Raw genomic sequence first — 15,379 nt, forward strand, 5'->3', positions numbered from 1 at the left:
AAACAAGCATTTTGGTCTCCTTCAAAAAATCCAAAAATAACAGTTTTGGGGTTCAAAACAAAGCCCTTCAAAATAGTATTTGAAATAAACAAACCAACATGTTTCCAAAGTAGTTGAATACAGTTGCACAGTTGACCAAAACAAGTGAAGAAGAGATTCAGTGTCATTCTGACAAAAGATGCATTTGGTGTCAAAGTCAGATCAAAATTTTTTCTTTAGAAAAGTTTTGGAAGGGTAAATGTTATGGAGTATTTTAAAGGATATTTCTTTGACTTTATTAGAAAGAAGATATTTTTGTTGCATGGACCATATAATCTTCCAGTTTAGATTGTCAAAAAGGCTGTTCCAGTATGAAACAGCAGAAGGGGCACAGGCAATGCTCTCAATAAGTAAAGCTCTTACCTTAAGATTTCTTCCTTTTTTACTAGTAAAACATAATTTACCAGAAGGTGTATCGCTAGGCTCAGGTAAAGAGACTTCTGAAAATAAAGAACAGTTTCTAAAAAGCATGCATATGCCAGATGGAATAGCATCCATAACAATGGCAAACTCCTTAGGAGTTACTGGTATATTATATTTAGAGAGAAATTCTGAATGCCTAAAAAGCATGCCTTCCTTATTGAAGAGCTGGCCAACATGCAATATTCCATTACTGAACCACTGTTTAAAGAACAAAGACCTATTTTTAAATATAATGTTTTTATTGTTCCAAATGTAACATCGATGAGGGGAAAAGTTATGTTTGTACATAAGAGTCCATGCCAAAAGAGCCTGTTTGTGAAAATTAGAAAGCTTAAGGGGAAGTTTTTGAATATCATAATTGCACATTAAAACAAATTTTATGCCACCAAATTGTGAAAATGCAAATTGGGGGAATAGATTCCAAATCGAGGTAGGATTATTGAGAAATTGACTGAGCCAGTTTATTTTAAATGAATTATTTGTATTAATCCACCCTTATTGTGAGAGTTTACTAACACAGATTTTTTAAGATAATGAGATTTGTTTTTCCACAGGAAATTATATAGCATTCCATCGATTACTTTACATGTGGACTTGTCAATTTACAATGACTGCGCAGCATACGCAAGGCGAGACAGACCCTCCGCTTTAACAAGTAATCCCCTACCTGTCAAAGAGAGGTCCCTCTGTAGCCAGCAGTTAAACCTTTTCTTTGTTTTAGATATAATTGGATTAATATTTGTGGAACATCTGAGGTTATCTTTAATTATCTGTATACCCAAATATGTGACACAAGTTTTAACAGCAATACCATTGATTGAGGAATCTGAACAGTTTTTAAGGGGAAATTTCTTTATACAATACGTCACAAATGCGTCACAGGTTTCAATGTAGTCAAACCCCCGCCGCAGTAGATGGCGATGGCGAGCAAACTGTTACCTAGTTACCAACGGTGATCAAGAAACCCCAAAAGCACTGACGTATAAACCACGTGCATAGTCTCACGGCGTGTTTTAAAGGGACTTTTTTATTTAAAGATCTAATAACTCGCCCCGTGAATTACGGAAGTGATGTTCGGCGCGGGCTAAACAAATCTCATCCTCGTGTGGAAGACAACACAACACAGAATGGCTAAAGGGATGTATTTAGAGCATTATCTAGATAGTACGTTTTTTCACAGTTCTCATAGTAAACCTAACGCGTCATGCTATTTGATGATTGTCAGGTTATTTATGTGTGAATATCATACGTGTCTGTTGTATTACGCATGTTATTCGCAATTAAATCTGTTAACGACGATGTTTGTAGTGTTATAGCAATGACCAAGTCTGTGCAATGTCTATATTATGTAATTCATTTGGCTTGCATGATGTAAATGTAGTTGCATAAGGTGCATTATGTCTTGTCCGTCTACATTTAATACAATTACAACCCATCCTTCACTCCAGGTATAGAGGGACTTCCCTGCGAGCTACAGAGAAACTTTGCATTGATGGGTGATTTGGACAATAGGACTGAAGGTATGCTATTCTCTGCAATTCAGATTCTACAACAGGAAACTACTTTGCTATTTAGCACACTTTCTGAAATGAGATGCATTACAATTTATTGCAGAGAAGAAAACCGAGATTAATGATTTGGCTGCTGAGTATGTTGCCAAAGTCAGGAATCTGGCATCTGAGGAGCGTGTTCAGCATTTAAAGAAGATCGAGAGCGCATATCACAAGTGCAAAGAGTACAGCGATGATAAAGTTCAGCTTGCAATGCAGATCTATGAGATGGTGAGTGGCAGGGAATCCTTTGTATTATGTTTTTAATGTGTACATGCATCAAAACCGGTGCTTGTTTTATCAGGTGGATAAACACATTCGGCAGTTAGATGCTGATCTGGCACGCTTTGAAAATGACCTGCAGGAGAAACTGGATTCGGGTATTCAGGAAAGCTCGGATGAAAAGCACTCGCTAAGTAAGTGTTTTGGCACACGTACGTGTACGAATGTAACCCAGTGACTTTGTTAGACCGTATTTTGCTGCAGTCATTTTAAAGCAGGACTGAATGTTTTGTTTCAGAGGATAAAAATATGAAGGAAAAGAAGGGATCTCACGGAAGAGACAAGAAAGGATCAGATCAAGACTCGCCGAAGCAGAAAAGACAGAAAAATGGGTAACCAATGAAATGGTCACGTTTGATGTTATACCATGTGTTATTTATGTGTTGGCGTTCAGTCTGTTTACATGAAATCGTGAGCCTTTTTCACACACAGCATTATCATGATAGTGAGATCATTATAATATTATTACACTAGTAATGCCATTATTGTAAAATGACAGTGATTTACAGTCATTTAATTGATGACATCTTGTTAAAAAGGGATGATAGTTGATCAATTTGATGAATCATATGTGTCTTTTTCTCTAGGCCTAGTCCTACCATTAGTGAAGCTCTTCTCACCATGCACCCATCAGATGTCCTTGATATGCCCGTGGACCCTAATGAACCCACATACTGCTTATGTAGTCAAGTGTCGTATGGAGAAATGATCGGCTGCGACAACGCAGATGTGAGTAACACATTTATTCGAAACTACATTTTCAGTCAAGTAAACATGTTTAGTAGGCATAATTACAATTAACCAAAAGTAATCTTACGTGAAATGAATTGGGTTATTGTCTTAACAGTGTCCTATAGAATGGTTTCACTTTGCTTGTGTTGGCCTGACAATTAAACCAAAGGGAAAGTGGTAAGACGAATCCACCTACTGTGTCCTCTTCGTATTTATAACGCATGTTTTCCTGCTGAATTAAAACGGTATGTTTTCAACACGTTCTCTGTTGACAGGTACTGCCCACGATGCACCCAAGAGATGAAGAAAAAGTAATGCTATTTTCACGATGCATTTTGAATTAACAAAGCTGCTTTTTTTCATTTACAACCTACCTGGTGTCGGGAAAATCCACAATCTGTGTATCAGTGGCTTTCCTAAGTATACAGACGGGCATCAATCAAAGAATATTAAATGTGCCAGCAAAGACCTTTGCGTTTTTTTAAATAACAAAGTTAAATTATGACCATGCATAACTTTACCTCATTTATTCCCTAGTCACATTTGCGCACTGCTAATATTTTTGTATGAATTATTCCCTTCATGTATGACATCTATCGCACATCTTTAAAAAAAATACCTATTAAACTTTTAAACCCTTACTCTGTGTACTGTAAAATGTGTTTTGGCGAATTGAAATAAGCCGAATACCGGGAAACGTAGTTCTCTGAGCCATCGGTCTCGGCTCACCGAACGGAAGTGGCACTACATTTCCCGTCGTGCAACACATCCGTCAAAACTCACGCACGGAACTTATTCGCGAACGGTAGTTCTTTGAGCTTTCAGAAAACCTCGTAAGGCGACAAGACTTTGGTTTAAGATTGTATTATTTGCTCACCGTTCTAACGAATAACAGACTAGGCTAGAAAAGTCCTCGTCTTAAATATACACGCTTGGTGAAGTCCAAAGACTGGGCTGGGTCGCCAGTTCCGCTTCCCCTCCGCCATAGCAAACAGATCCCGGGTCCAAGAAGTGAACGAAAACTCCGAAAACTTTGAAGAACCTTGATCAGACTTCACAAATCATAATCTCCGGAGAGATCATCGTTAAACAACTACACAAGGCGGAGCTGAAAGCGGTTTTACGCGGAGTTCTGGTGAGTTTAACGCTGAACATCTGTATGGCCAGCATCACATACACACTCGAGCCTTTTATTTTAAGTTTGCTTTATGTTGGAGGTTTAATGTCGGGTTGTCATTTAACTTGTGCCTTTATAACAGGGGCAGACTTGTTTTTGGATGCAGAGCTGTCTGTACGACGTTTGTCGGATGTTAAATGATGCCAAGTGACCCATTCGTGTGTTTAACGAAGACAAAAATCAATGCAAGGAAATTGTTTAGGGGTCAAAAATGCAAATCCCAAGTTTATGTTTGACTTTTTTATGGCCCTTATCACTTCCAACTGCATGACACACACACACACACATATAATATATATATATATATATATTTATATATTATGTGATGCAAAGTGTGAAAATGCATACCTGATGCATTTGCAAGTAAGCATTCGATATAGTTTGTTCAATCTTGTTAAATAGAAAGTTTGTACTTGTGTCTTTAATAAGAAGCAAGTGGCTAGAAAGCCCGTCTCTCATCTCCAGGACATGCCCACGTTCTCCAATAGCACAGAAGGGGGACGGCGGCTAGTCTCGGTTCAGGAAGTCTTGCTCAGTATTTCCTTTTATAGAAGCTGCAAACACAAAAGGCCCCTGGACGCTCTTCCTGTAAACAGTTCCTCCGCACAACTGCACATCTGTAAAGGAGAGGGGTGCTTTCATATCTTTGTTTTGGTCCGGTCGGTGAGATTAAGTGCAAGTATGTGACCTGTACTTGTGGTGTCTGTCCTAGGATCGGGAAATGCTTGTTATCCTTCCACCAATCGGAGGCCGAGGGGATGTGAGAAATAGGAAGTGCAGGCACTCTGCTGATGGCTTTTTTTGTTCAACGGCTCTCGAGCGGTCGCTCGAAGATTGTAATTGGCACCATAGTCGACACATCGGAAAAGTTTGAAGGGTTAAGCTGGAATGGTTCGGTTTTTGGGGGTACTTGAGCCGAACTTCACACCAAGACGAATAACTGAAGCTGTCGTGATGTAGCTTTAACAGTGAGATTTATTTTACATGTATTAACACACATATTAAGAGAGAAGCGGAGGACACGCCACGACAAGGGCTGCTCGGTTATGACACAAATCATAATAGTGATTTTGAGATTTTCGATTATTTTACACGATGGCTCATTAACCTTTAAAACAACATAGAAAATAAAAAGTACGATTAACCACGACTACAACAACGCAAGAGAGGAACAATATTGTTTTGGAGCAACATTGACAGCCAATGAAAATCCACTAGAGCTCACATGTCTTACGGGTCTGTGGGACCCCTTTTCAGTGCTTACTAAGAAATATATAATTATTTTTTTTTCAATTTTAGATATTTATGTTTATTCATCATAAATATTTTTAAATCATGAACACCATACAAAAATTGCACTGCACACATGCGGAGTAAATAAAAGCGCGGTGTGGACGATACTACATCAAAAATCTATAATAATGACTTTATTATGTAATGAATTGCCCTTAAAGCTTTTAAATGTTCTTGTTTTCATGAAAGATCATTAAAGCAAGCGTTGTCATGTTTGACTTTTTCCAGGCGAGCCTCTGTGCCAAGCAAATAATGCTGGTTAGGTATAAAGGAGAATCGCAGATAGCAGACGGTAATGTCCACATCGCGGATAAAAACATCTTGTAACCTGTTGTTGTTTATCATGCGCAGTACTTAAAATAGTGAAATGGGCTATGGCGTCAAGTCTGTGCACGTGTGCTGTGCGTGCTTGAAGTTTGCATGCCTACCCAGTCATGTTACGCGTGGCCTGACAGAAATGGTTATGGAATTAGTAGCCCGAGGCTTTAAGAGTCCAAAAGGATGGGCTAACAGTTCACGACAGAGAAACCTGAAACACTGGCTGTAAGTGGGGTAAAACTCACGAAATTAACTATGTTTGAGGCAATAAGGTCCTGCGTGCTTAGAAGTCCCACCCTTCTCTAGATCTCAGTCATTATGGGAACGCAAGTTCAAACTTGACAATCCCAAAAAACATTCCTTAAGGGGAAAACGGAGAATATTCAACTGAAATCTTTATCCTGCTCCTGGAAGCATTATTAATGTGATGCTTCACAAAGTCCTTATTATTAACTGATTTATTTATCTTTATACATTCAGAGGCTTTATAGATGCGACGCTTTTCTAGTAACATCTCCCATAACACAAGTTGGACACCCGGTATCCGACGGGGTGGATGTATTTTAGGCTGCGGTGGCGAGAGGCAGTGGTGTGTAAAGGTATGTCTAGTCTCTGCTCTTGGCCAGTACATCGAGCCTGAGGGCCGGTCCGTCACCATGGTAACGTGCAGCGCAAAGACATGACTGCGCTCGTTGCATTTCATCCTGCTGAGGAATGAAGCATGCCTGCATCGACATGTCTCTATCTCACTTTTGTGGAAGCACAGGGAGAAAGGCACATCGGACACGCCGCAGTAAAGACACTCGATGTTTCGGGAGCGTGGAAGAGCTGGGACAAGAGCGTCTGCGGGATCTTTCCACCAGGGTTCTTCAGGGTGAGATTATAGGGATGACACCGTGTTTTCTGAAATGTTTGCGTGTTTTAGAAAATCAGCTAGCGGGACACTGTTGTATGATGTCCTTTTGTTGATTTGGTAAGCTGGATTTAGCGTAATGCATTTACCTTTAGATTTTGTGTACTTGGCATTCACCTTCATCCAATTTATCACTATGTACGTTCCCTGAGTGCAAAAATAATAGTGTGCGTTTGTATGTTTATTTTATTAAGGGTTTATTTGATCAGGTTTCGTGCCTCATGTAATGATAAAAATAAAATATTGTCTCTTTGTAGCAAAGTCAGCAGCTTTACTACAATTTACCGCACAAATTGAGCTTAAGTTGTTCTGTTTAAGGGAACAGGAACTGTCTCAGATCATGCACGACTTGCATAATGGTTAGCTGTTGTTTTATCAACTTTTTTCTTACTTCTCTCTTGTCACCTAAATGTGCTAAATGTATAAAGCTGTGGCTTGGGTACAACCGGATTTTTTCACTTTTCAAAGGTGGAAGAGTTGGACTGAACAGTGCAGTAAAATGCATTATTGCACTTTTGCTTAACTGATTGTTAACGGATGCTAAGCTTGATGTTGTGTCCTTAAATGATTTTCTTTTGTCTCGTGTTGTTCTAAATAACGTTTAGGGGTTATGTACAACTTTATTGTCAAACAGGAAGGCGTTGTGGTCACGTTGAGGTAGTTGCATGTGTCTGATTTGTCGAATTGACCTCACGGAGGTGAGACAGGATTTTACCTTATTTGGACATGTTGATGAAAAGGGTAGAGAGACGTGATGCTGACAGACGCATGATGGCACTGATTTCTAAGACCTCGGAACCTGGACACGCCAAACATCTACTGATCGCACAAAATCATGTTGAAAACTGTAGGTAAAGATTTGCATGCAACCTGGGTTAAAAATGAAACGGGTATGATTTAGTCAGTTTGACGCCATTTGTTATGAACCCAAATAAAGATTGGTAAGGTAATAAAACATTTTTAAAGATTATTTGGGGAGTTTTCTGTACGAGATGACAAGAACCGAAGGGGAAGAGAGAAGGATCGGGATCAGGAATTAAAATCTGGTCACCTGAAACGCAACCACGCTGCGTTTCGGGTGGCTTAACGTGCAATTTAATGTTTCAAAACAGAGATGGCGATAGAGAGGGAAATGGTACGGATTGCAGCTTTAATTTTGAAAAGTGGTGCTATTCTGTCGAAATAAAAATGGCTGTTCAGTGAATATTTGTGTTTTTGTTGATAACAAATGCAACATGCTAACACAACTTTATTAGATTAGAGTCTAAAGCTGTTTGTGTGGTTCGGAGTTTGCCGTCTCTGCCTAGCAGTACTTCTCAAACTAGGGTCCCCAGATGGCGCTAGGGGACGACCATTTCAGAAATGTTTATAAAACTACAACCAACAAAAGAATTGTACAATTTAATATGTTAGCTTTTCATAACATTTTACGTTTTTCAAAGGGTACAACTGATGGACACTTTGCGCCCCATGACTCTCTGCGTGACGACGGCGCCTTCTTAAGGGCGCGGGATGATGACGCTGAAGAAACATTTGTATGGTCCCCTACACCCTTCATCCCTTATCGAAACTCTCACTTTTGTGGGTACTCAATTTCAGGGATAGGAATGAGCCCCACTCGGGGATTGTTGGTCGTAGGCACTTGCTAGTTCAGACTTCTTGAAGACGTTACTCATGTCGTAAAAGACAAAAAGCTGTTATACTCTTTAGGAAGCAATGTATACGTATAGCAATGTGCAGTAGATTTTCAAAGCTATCAGTGGCTTTCACACAGGACAGACATTGTAGATGTATTTCTGGAACCGGAGGAAGCTATGAGAAATGATAAACAGACTCTCTCTGTCTCGGTTAACTTGTTGATTGTTTGGTTTTGCCCTACAGTATGTTAGCTAGCGGTTAGTTTGCATTTCACTATTTTAACAGACTCGCGGTTGTGGTGGTTGAAAAGCTTTCATTAAAGGCAATACAATTCTGAAATGGTCCTCTCTGATTTGACTGAAATAGCTGCATTGTTTTACATGTTTTTAAACCAAGCATTATTGGATTAGCGGACTTGTTTGATCAAAATGTTGTGTGTGCTGTCAATGGTCGAAAATAATCTTCATTTAAAAGAACAATGCTTGCTTTTGTTAAAATAAGTTACTTTGTATCAGCACCTATCGTACTATTGGACATATTACTTATTGCTCCCTGAACTCTCTGTAAGTCGCTTTGGATAAAATCGTCTACTAAGTGACTTAATGCAAAGGTGAATAACATTTAATCTTTGTTTGGTCGAACACAAAGAAAGATATTTGGAAGAATGTTAGCAAACGTATAAAAAAATATAATTGTCTACCATAGTAGAAAGATTTATTGTATGGTTTTTGTTCTGTTTAACACAAAAGAAAATACAAACTTAACTGGGCTCAACGGTTACAGAACAAAGCAAACTTGAGGTTGAGTCATTCACGACAGAATATTCATTTTTGGATGAACTATCCCTTTGAAGGCCTTGCATATTTGAAGCATGAAAGCGTGCAACCTTTAAAACAAGAAGAATGTTATCAGCTGTGAACAGGCCTTTACAGATGCAAGTTTCTATCCAAGAGTATTTCCAGACATCCTTGATCTTGTGGTATCTTTTATTCCATGCATCTCTGTTGCTCTGCAGTTCATTCATGCTGTGTCTCTCTGTCGCCCTCTGCAGGTTGATCTCTGAAACCCTCTAAGTCCTCTGCGTGTGTTTCTGTGTCATGTCTGACAACGGTGAGCTGGAGGACAAACCCCCTGCCCCCCCAGTCAGAATGAGCAGCACCTTTAGCACCGGCAACAAGGACAATATGTCAACCCTACCCGGCACCAAACCCCTGCCCTCTCTCCCCGAGGAGAAGAGAGACAAACACCGCTACAAGATCCCCTCCATATTCTCAGAGAAAGGTAAGAGCGACAGAACACTACGAGAAGTCACATCAACGCTACTTGGTTCGATACAAGCACTTTGGCATAATGTCATTAAAAACAGGAAATCATTTTTAGCTGTTCCTTTTTTTAAGGGGTGTAAATGTCGTGTGACTTGACTTCTTTTTTGAAGCTGCTAGCATCTGTTTTACATTATAATCCTATGGAGCTAGCTGTATTTTTACGTCTTTTAGCAGCTCAGAGCGTCTTCCGAGGTTGAAAACATTAAACTTTTTCGGGAAAAAAACGCCCTACGTCAAGCTCCTTTTTCACAGCTAACCTATAAAAGAGAACTGTCGTTTCCATTACAACATGCGAGGAACGTGATTGGTCGAGATATCTAAAGCTCGAAAAAATGAAATGGCGGCGGAAACGCCCTTTGCTGAATAGTTTTCATAACACATTTTTACGAGAAATTTGTATTGTAGTTCGGAAATATGAGATTAGTTATTGCAAAGACGCTCTCTTGTTTATAATTCAAATAGACTTCTGTTACGCTGCCTATCTGTTTCTCTGAGCTGCCGTCAAAGTCATGGCGTTCTGCCGCTATGTGTAACCAAACGCCGCCAGCGTCGAGTCTGAACACGGCCTAACTTCGGAGTACTTTTATACCAAGTCAATAAGGAAAAACACGTTTTCAGTATTTCCAGTACTGAGTGTGATTATACATTAATTTTTTTGTAACCAACAAATATTGATCAGAATCATCCAACCATCGTAATTTCTGTTTAAGGAAGAAAAAAAGACAAGGATAAAGAGCGTCCGGAGATTTCCAACCCTTCGGACTTTGAGCACACCATACATGTCGGCTTTGACTCCGTCACAGGAGAGTTCACCGTAAGTAAAACACCCTTTTCTGCTTTCTTCTTGTGTCATTTACACACGCTACCTCTGATCTGAGATCCGTCAGATGTGCCTGCGTATTATTCAACAATACAGCGAGCGTCTCATGCAATTGCTCGGCATGCGGATTAAATTGTTTCCTCCATTTTTCGTGACGTTCATCTCCTGTCACGGTGCTGTAATTTGATTTGCTGGAGAAATGTTTTCTTCTTTCGTTCTCATCCTGTTTCTGTCGTCTCTCAGGGCATGCCGGAGCAATGGGCTCGGCTCCTGCAGACTTCCAACATCACGAAATCTGAGCAGAAGAAAAACCCTCAAGCTGTGCTGGATGTGCTCAAATTCTACGACTCCACAGGCAACACCAGGCAGAAATACCTCAGCTTTACAGGTATGTGAATACATCCGTAAAACACCACTCTGGTTGCATGTGTATATCCCTTATTTAGAAGTCTATCTGTTTTTTGGCTCTCAGACAAAGACGGACCACCAGCAAAGAAAGGCTCAGAGCAATCCCCTCTCAAGAGCCCTGATGATGACGACGATGATGCCCCTCCTCCCATCGTAGCACCACGCCCACAGCACACCATATCTGTGAGTGGACGCAAACGTACTATCCGCGTGTTAAGTCGTGACGTAAATTATGTGTCTAGAATCACGTCTCCACCCGTTTCTATGTATTTTTCATATCACACATTTAAGATAAACTTCCCTATAGACCCACAGAATTCCGTCATCAATATTTTAATCATTATATTTAAATAAGAATCGCTGTTTTTGATTTCATTATGGAGATGCACGCCACACGCAATTTTTGTTGTTTTCCTTCGGCCTAGAAGTGGTGCTGCGTGACATCATACTGAACAAGCAGATTGCCACATCACACGTCTTGTTAGAGCTTTCATATCGTTGACTACAATAGACATTCAACATTTTAGGTTATTTTCTTAAGAACATTTTTTGTGGTTTAGTAAAACATTTTTTAATATCTTAAAAGCATATTTACTCGAAAGGCAAAACGACTTTAAGAGAACGCATATGAGTCTTAGTTTATAGGTATGTCTGTTTTTATACCCTATATCTATTTCCATAGATTTTATTTGTAATAAAAAACTTTTTAATAAGAATTAAGTTAACTTGTTAATTTGTTGTTTTAGGAATGTTTTGATGTTTTATTCTGGAAGATAGGAAACAATACTAGTATAGTATACGGTATTTAAAACATACATAAATGTATTGGATCGATATTGATTTGTCATTGATTGAAGTTCAAATCCAGTAATTTCTTTATTGTGTGTATAGGTATACACCCGCTCGGTCATCGATCCCATTCCAGCACCTGCAGCCGTTGCAGAGACAGATGCCAAAGACAAACAGAAGAAGGCCAAGGGCAAGATGACCGATGAGGAGATCATGGAGAAACTCAGTACGATTCATTCATTAGATTGATCATCTCAGTACATGAGATACATACCAACACTTAAATGTGCTGCGTCATTGAAAAACTGTTTCACATTTCACTCTGTTATCTGAACCTCAGGAACAATTGTCAGTATTGGAGACCCCAAGAAAAAATACACCAGATACGAAAAAATCGGACAAGGGTAAATATGTTTATTTAAAAAAAAGATGTACTAGATAGTTATAGAGAGTTCACACCAAACGCTAATGAAGCGTTAAGCGCGAGTGATTTACATGTTAAGTCAATGCAAGGACGCGATAGACCTACTTGCGGTGCGATTCGTGCAAATCAGGTGGCGCGAATGACATGAATCGAGTTGAAAAATCTGAACTTTGGCAGCCGTTTTGCAACAAGACTGGAGCCGCCTGGCAAAAGCCCCTCCTATGTCGCAAATTCTCGTCTGTTATGAAACGAATTTCACCCGTGAATGATGTGAGTAACTCAAAATGTTCAAGCGTCCAACTACACGCGAATAGCGCGATTTACCGCGTTTGGTGTGAACACTCTATTACAATTCCATTAGTTCCAAGTGTTTCTGGAATAGTTGCTGTTTAGTTTGCCATTGGTTATAATTGGTATTTTTGAGAACAGCACTATTAGCGTGTAGTTGTGCGATTGCTTGAAATGAATATTATGTCTCCACAGTGCATCTGGTACAGTGTACACAGCCATTGATGTCGCAACAGGCCAAGAGGTAATTGTTCATGCAATGCTGTCCATTCTCGTCCTCATAGGCCTTTTGTAACTGACAGCAATGTGTTTTTAGGTCGCCATCAAGCAGATTAACCTCCAGAAACAGCCCAAGAAGGAGCTGATCATCAATGAGATCCTGGTGATGAAGGAGATGAAGAACCCAAACATTGTCAACTTCGTAGACAGGTAGTACTGTTCACAAAATCTAAAGAAGTCAATGCGTGTTCAGGCTTTTGAGAAAACTTACAATGTTATAACATGTCATTCCAGCTTCCTGGTTGGGGACGAGCTCTTTGTGGTTATGGAGTATCTCGCTGGAGGATCTCTCACTGATGTTGTGACAGAAACATGTATGGATGAGGCACAGATTGCCGCTGTCTGCAGAGAGGTATAATCTTTTGCCATAGTTGAGGGATCGGATTCGCGTATTTTTCGCAATATCTAATTTCTTCTGAATATCTTGGTGCGATTTTTCCACAGTGTATACAAGCACTAGAGTTCCTGCATGCAAACCAGGTCATCCATCGAGACATCAAAAGTGACAATGTTCTCTTAGGAATGGATGGATCGGTCAAACTAAGTGAGTCTCGCTCTCAAGTTTCGCTACTTTGTTCTGTATACAGTTTGTAATGATGTTTGTTTGTCCACCCTTTTTTAGCCGATTTTGGGTTCTGTGCTCAGATCACCCCTGAGCAAAGTAAGAGGAGCACAATGGTAGGAACACCTTACTGGATGGCACCTGAGGTGGTCACACGTAAGGCCTACGGGCCAAAAGTGGACATATGGTCTCTGGGCATCATGGCCATTGAGATGGTAGAGGGTGAACCACCTTACCTCAATGAGAATCCACTGCGGGTGAGCTGCGGTTGTCTTGGACTGTTTAACCGTTTTTCTGCATGCATTTGATAGACCAGAAATGATAATGTGTTTTAATTGGTATCATTGAAATTAATAATTTTCCGTTCGCCCTAAAAAGATAATTGTGTCATCATTTACTCACCCTCCAGTCATTTCAAACCTGTATTTTTGAAGAATGTCGGCAAGCGAACAACGGCGGTACCCATTGACTTGAGTTGTGTTTGTGTCCATACAACTGAAGTGAATGGGAACAGGAGTTGTTCAGTTCCTGACATTCTTCGAAATGTCGTCTTTCGTGTTCTGTTGAAGAAAGAATCTAATAGAATACAATTCGGATGTGCTGATTGGTTGATGTGGTATTTTTCCCTCCCCTTCCTGCACTGCGATTGGGCGGCTGAGTTAAAAATGCGAAGAAAGTATTTGGGAAAGAGCTCTTGATGGAAACGCACTTACATTGCAAAAGCATCCGAGATAGCGGACGCGGCCTGTGCATTGTTTGTTTGGTTAATATTCGTTCCGTCTTCAGGCTTTGTACCTCATCGCCACGAACGGCACCCCTGAACTTCAGAACCCAGAGAAGCTGTCGCCCATATTTAGAGACTTCCTGAACCGCTGTCTTGAGATGGATGTGGAGAAGAGAGGTGGAGGAAAGGAACTACTCCAAGTAAGACGCTACTACTACATCTATTTTTTCTCGTTTCATACTTGAAGAATCAGATTTACAAGACAGAAATGTTTCCCTTTGTAGCATCCGTTCCTCAAGCTGGCCAAGCCTCTTTCCAGTCTCACTCCTCTTATACTAGCAGCCAAGGAGGCAATGAAGAGTAGTCGCTAGCCTCCGATCGCTGTGAAGACCAACGTCACTCCGCCACAGTGTGTGTTCTGGCCGTAGAGGAGGACCTTTGTTTTTCAGCCCAGAGGACTTTAGTTTTCTCCACCTGGGCGACTGACTTGCACAATCATCACGCCAAACTCTTTGTAAGTGGCTGAAATACCAGAGGAGTCGCAAACTGTAAAGCCCTCTCGTTTTCTACTGATGTCTCTCATTTTGTTTTCGTTTTCACGGTTCTGTCGTCAGTACGCGCGTGAACGTTTCCTGAATTTCTGTCCGGATTCTGTTGAACTGTACTAGTCACGACACGAGTATTAGTTCATTTTGACCTAACAAAGTATTTCCCATTTTTATTTTTTCAGAGGAGTATTGTAATACTTGAACTCTCTTATATCCGCTCCGATCTCTCCTAATGACCTTTCACTTGTGCCTACTACCTGTTTGCCTTTAGTTGTCTCAAAATGGAAAAGTTGTGCTGTATGAAATGAACCATTTCTGTCGTCAGATATTTGTTGGCTGACGTGTGTGAAATGGTTTTGTATATTATGTACTTTGATTCGCATACCGAAACGGGAAAACAAAACAGGAATCAGGACAATTTTCACTAGCCGTTGTCTTATTTATGTGTTTGTATACAGTGTTTTATATTTGAACTAACAGTCTTACACAATGCCGGAATCTAATGTATTTTCTAACGTGTTTGCTATATTCCCTGCATGTCAAGTCTAAAACCTGTTGAGTAAAAACTACATTTCAATAAGAAACGATGTTTCAAATGTTCACGTTTTGAACGCGTTTTGTCTGTTTTATACTTATTTCCCGTGAGACAAGTTTTTGGTTGATGAAATCCACCTGCACCATCATTTGTAAATTATTATTAAAAATACACTTGGACCAAAACATTTGTAGACCTTGCACTATTGCTTCCTTCAAATCTCCTTCTTTCATTGTGAACTTTTGTTATTCTGATCATTTAAAAACGTTGCGTTAACTAACAGTTTTAAAAGAGGAAGTCAACAGAGGCACA

The 15,379-nt window shown here is 40.0% G+C and overlaps 2 protein-coding genes across 5 annotated transcripts; both read left to right on the forward strand.

The window, feature by feature from the left end:
* The first annotated feature begins 1,381 nt into the window (after nucleotides 1-1,381).
* ing5b (inhibitor of growth family, member 5b) lies at nucleotides 1,382-3,719 on the forward strand. 2 transcript variants are annotated; one of them, XM_079452346.1, is made up of 8 exons: nucleotides 1,382-1,626; nucleotides 1,911-1,982; nucleotides 2,077-2,243; nucleotides 2,317-2,428; nucleotides 2,533-2,626; nucleotides 2,882-3,023; nucleotides 3,142-3,203; nucleotides 3,302-3,719. In XM_079452346.1, exons 1-8 carry the CDS (start codon nucleotides 1,590-1,592, stop codon nucleotides 3,339-3,341), a joined length of 726 nt encoding a protein of 241 aa, XP_079308472.1. In that variant the 5' UTR covers nucleotides 1,382-1,589; the 3' UTR covers nucleotides 3,342-3,719. The 2 variants fall into 2 exon arrangements, with proteins under 2 accessions (XP_079308472.1, XP_079308473.1); XM_079452347.1 differs by having other exon boundaries at nucleotides 1,623-1,687; nucleotides 3,302-3,667.
* Nucleotides 3,720-3,776: 57 nt separating this feature from the next.
* Nucleotides 3,777-15,248, forward strand: pak2a (p21 protein (Cdc42/Rac)-activated kinase 2a). Of its 3 annotated transcripts, none has more exons than XM_079452307.1 (14): nucleotides 3,777-4,161; nucleotides 9,417-9,646; nucleotides 10,401-10,504; nucleotides 10,754-10,898; nucleotides 10,983-11,101; nucleotides 11,810-11,933; nucleotides 12,048-12,111; nucleotides 12,615-12,663; nucleotides 12,736-12,848; nucleotides 12,933-13,050; nucleotides 13,143-13,242; nucleotides 13,321-13,517; nucleotides 14,047-14,184; nucleotides 14,269-15,248. In XM_079452307.1, the coding sequence occupies exons 2-14, from the start codon at nucleotides 9,463-9,465 to the stop codon at nucleotides 14,353-14,355; spliced, it is 1,542 nt and encodes a 513-aa protein (XP_079308433.1). In that variant the 5' UTR covers nucleotides 3,777-4,161; nucleotides 9,417-9,462; the 3' UTR covers nucleotides 14,356-15,248. The 3 variants fall into 3 exon arrangements, with proteins under 3 accessions (XP_079308433.1, XP_079308434.1, XP_079308435.1); XM_079452308.1 differs by lacking the exon at nucleotides 3,777-4,161 and adding an exon at nucleotides 6,516-6,688; XM_079452309.1 differs by lacking the exon at nucleotides 3,777-4,161 and adding an exon at nucleotides 8,887-8,975.
* Nucleotides 15,249-15,379: the final 131 nt, after the last annotated feature.

This window comes from Barbatula barbatula, assembly GCF_947034865.1.
Source record: "Barbatula barbatula genome assembly, chromosome: 3".
NCBI classification, from domain to species: Eukaryota; Metazoa; Chordata; class Actinopteri; order Cypriniformes; family Nemacheilidae; genus Barbatula; species Barbatula barbatula.

Excerpts from the sequence above, each read along its gene's own strand:
- ing5b (XM_079452346.1), top strand. The coding sequence starts at position 1,590 with ATGGCTAAAGGGATGTATTTAGAGCATTATCTAGATA. Across the intron at positions 2,244-2,316 it reads CAATGCAGATCTATGAGATG|GTGGATAAACACATTCGGCA; the intron begins GTGAGTGGCAGG and ends TTGTTTTATCAG. Across the intron at positions 3,204-3,301 it reads ATTAAACCAAAGGGAAAGTG|GTACTGCCCACGATGCACCC; the intron begins GTAAGACGAATC and ends CTCTGTTGACAG.
- pak2a (XM_079452307.1), top strand. The coding sequence starts at position 9,463 with ATGTCTGACAACGGTGAGCTGGAGGACAAACCCCCTGCCCCCCCAGTC. Across the intron at positions 12,112-12,614 it reads TACGAAAAAATCGGACAAGG|TGCATCTGGTACAGTGTACA; the intron begins GTAAATATGTTT and ends ATGTCTCCACAG. Across the intron at positions 13,243-13,320 it reads GGATGGATCGGTCAAACTAA|CCGATTTTGGGTTCTGTGCT; the intron begins GTGAGTCTCGCT and ends ACCCTTTTTTAG.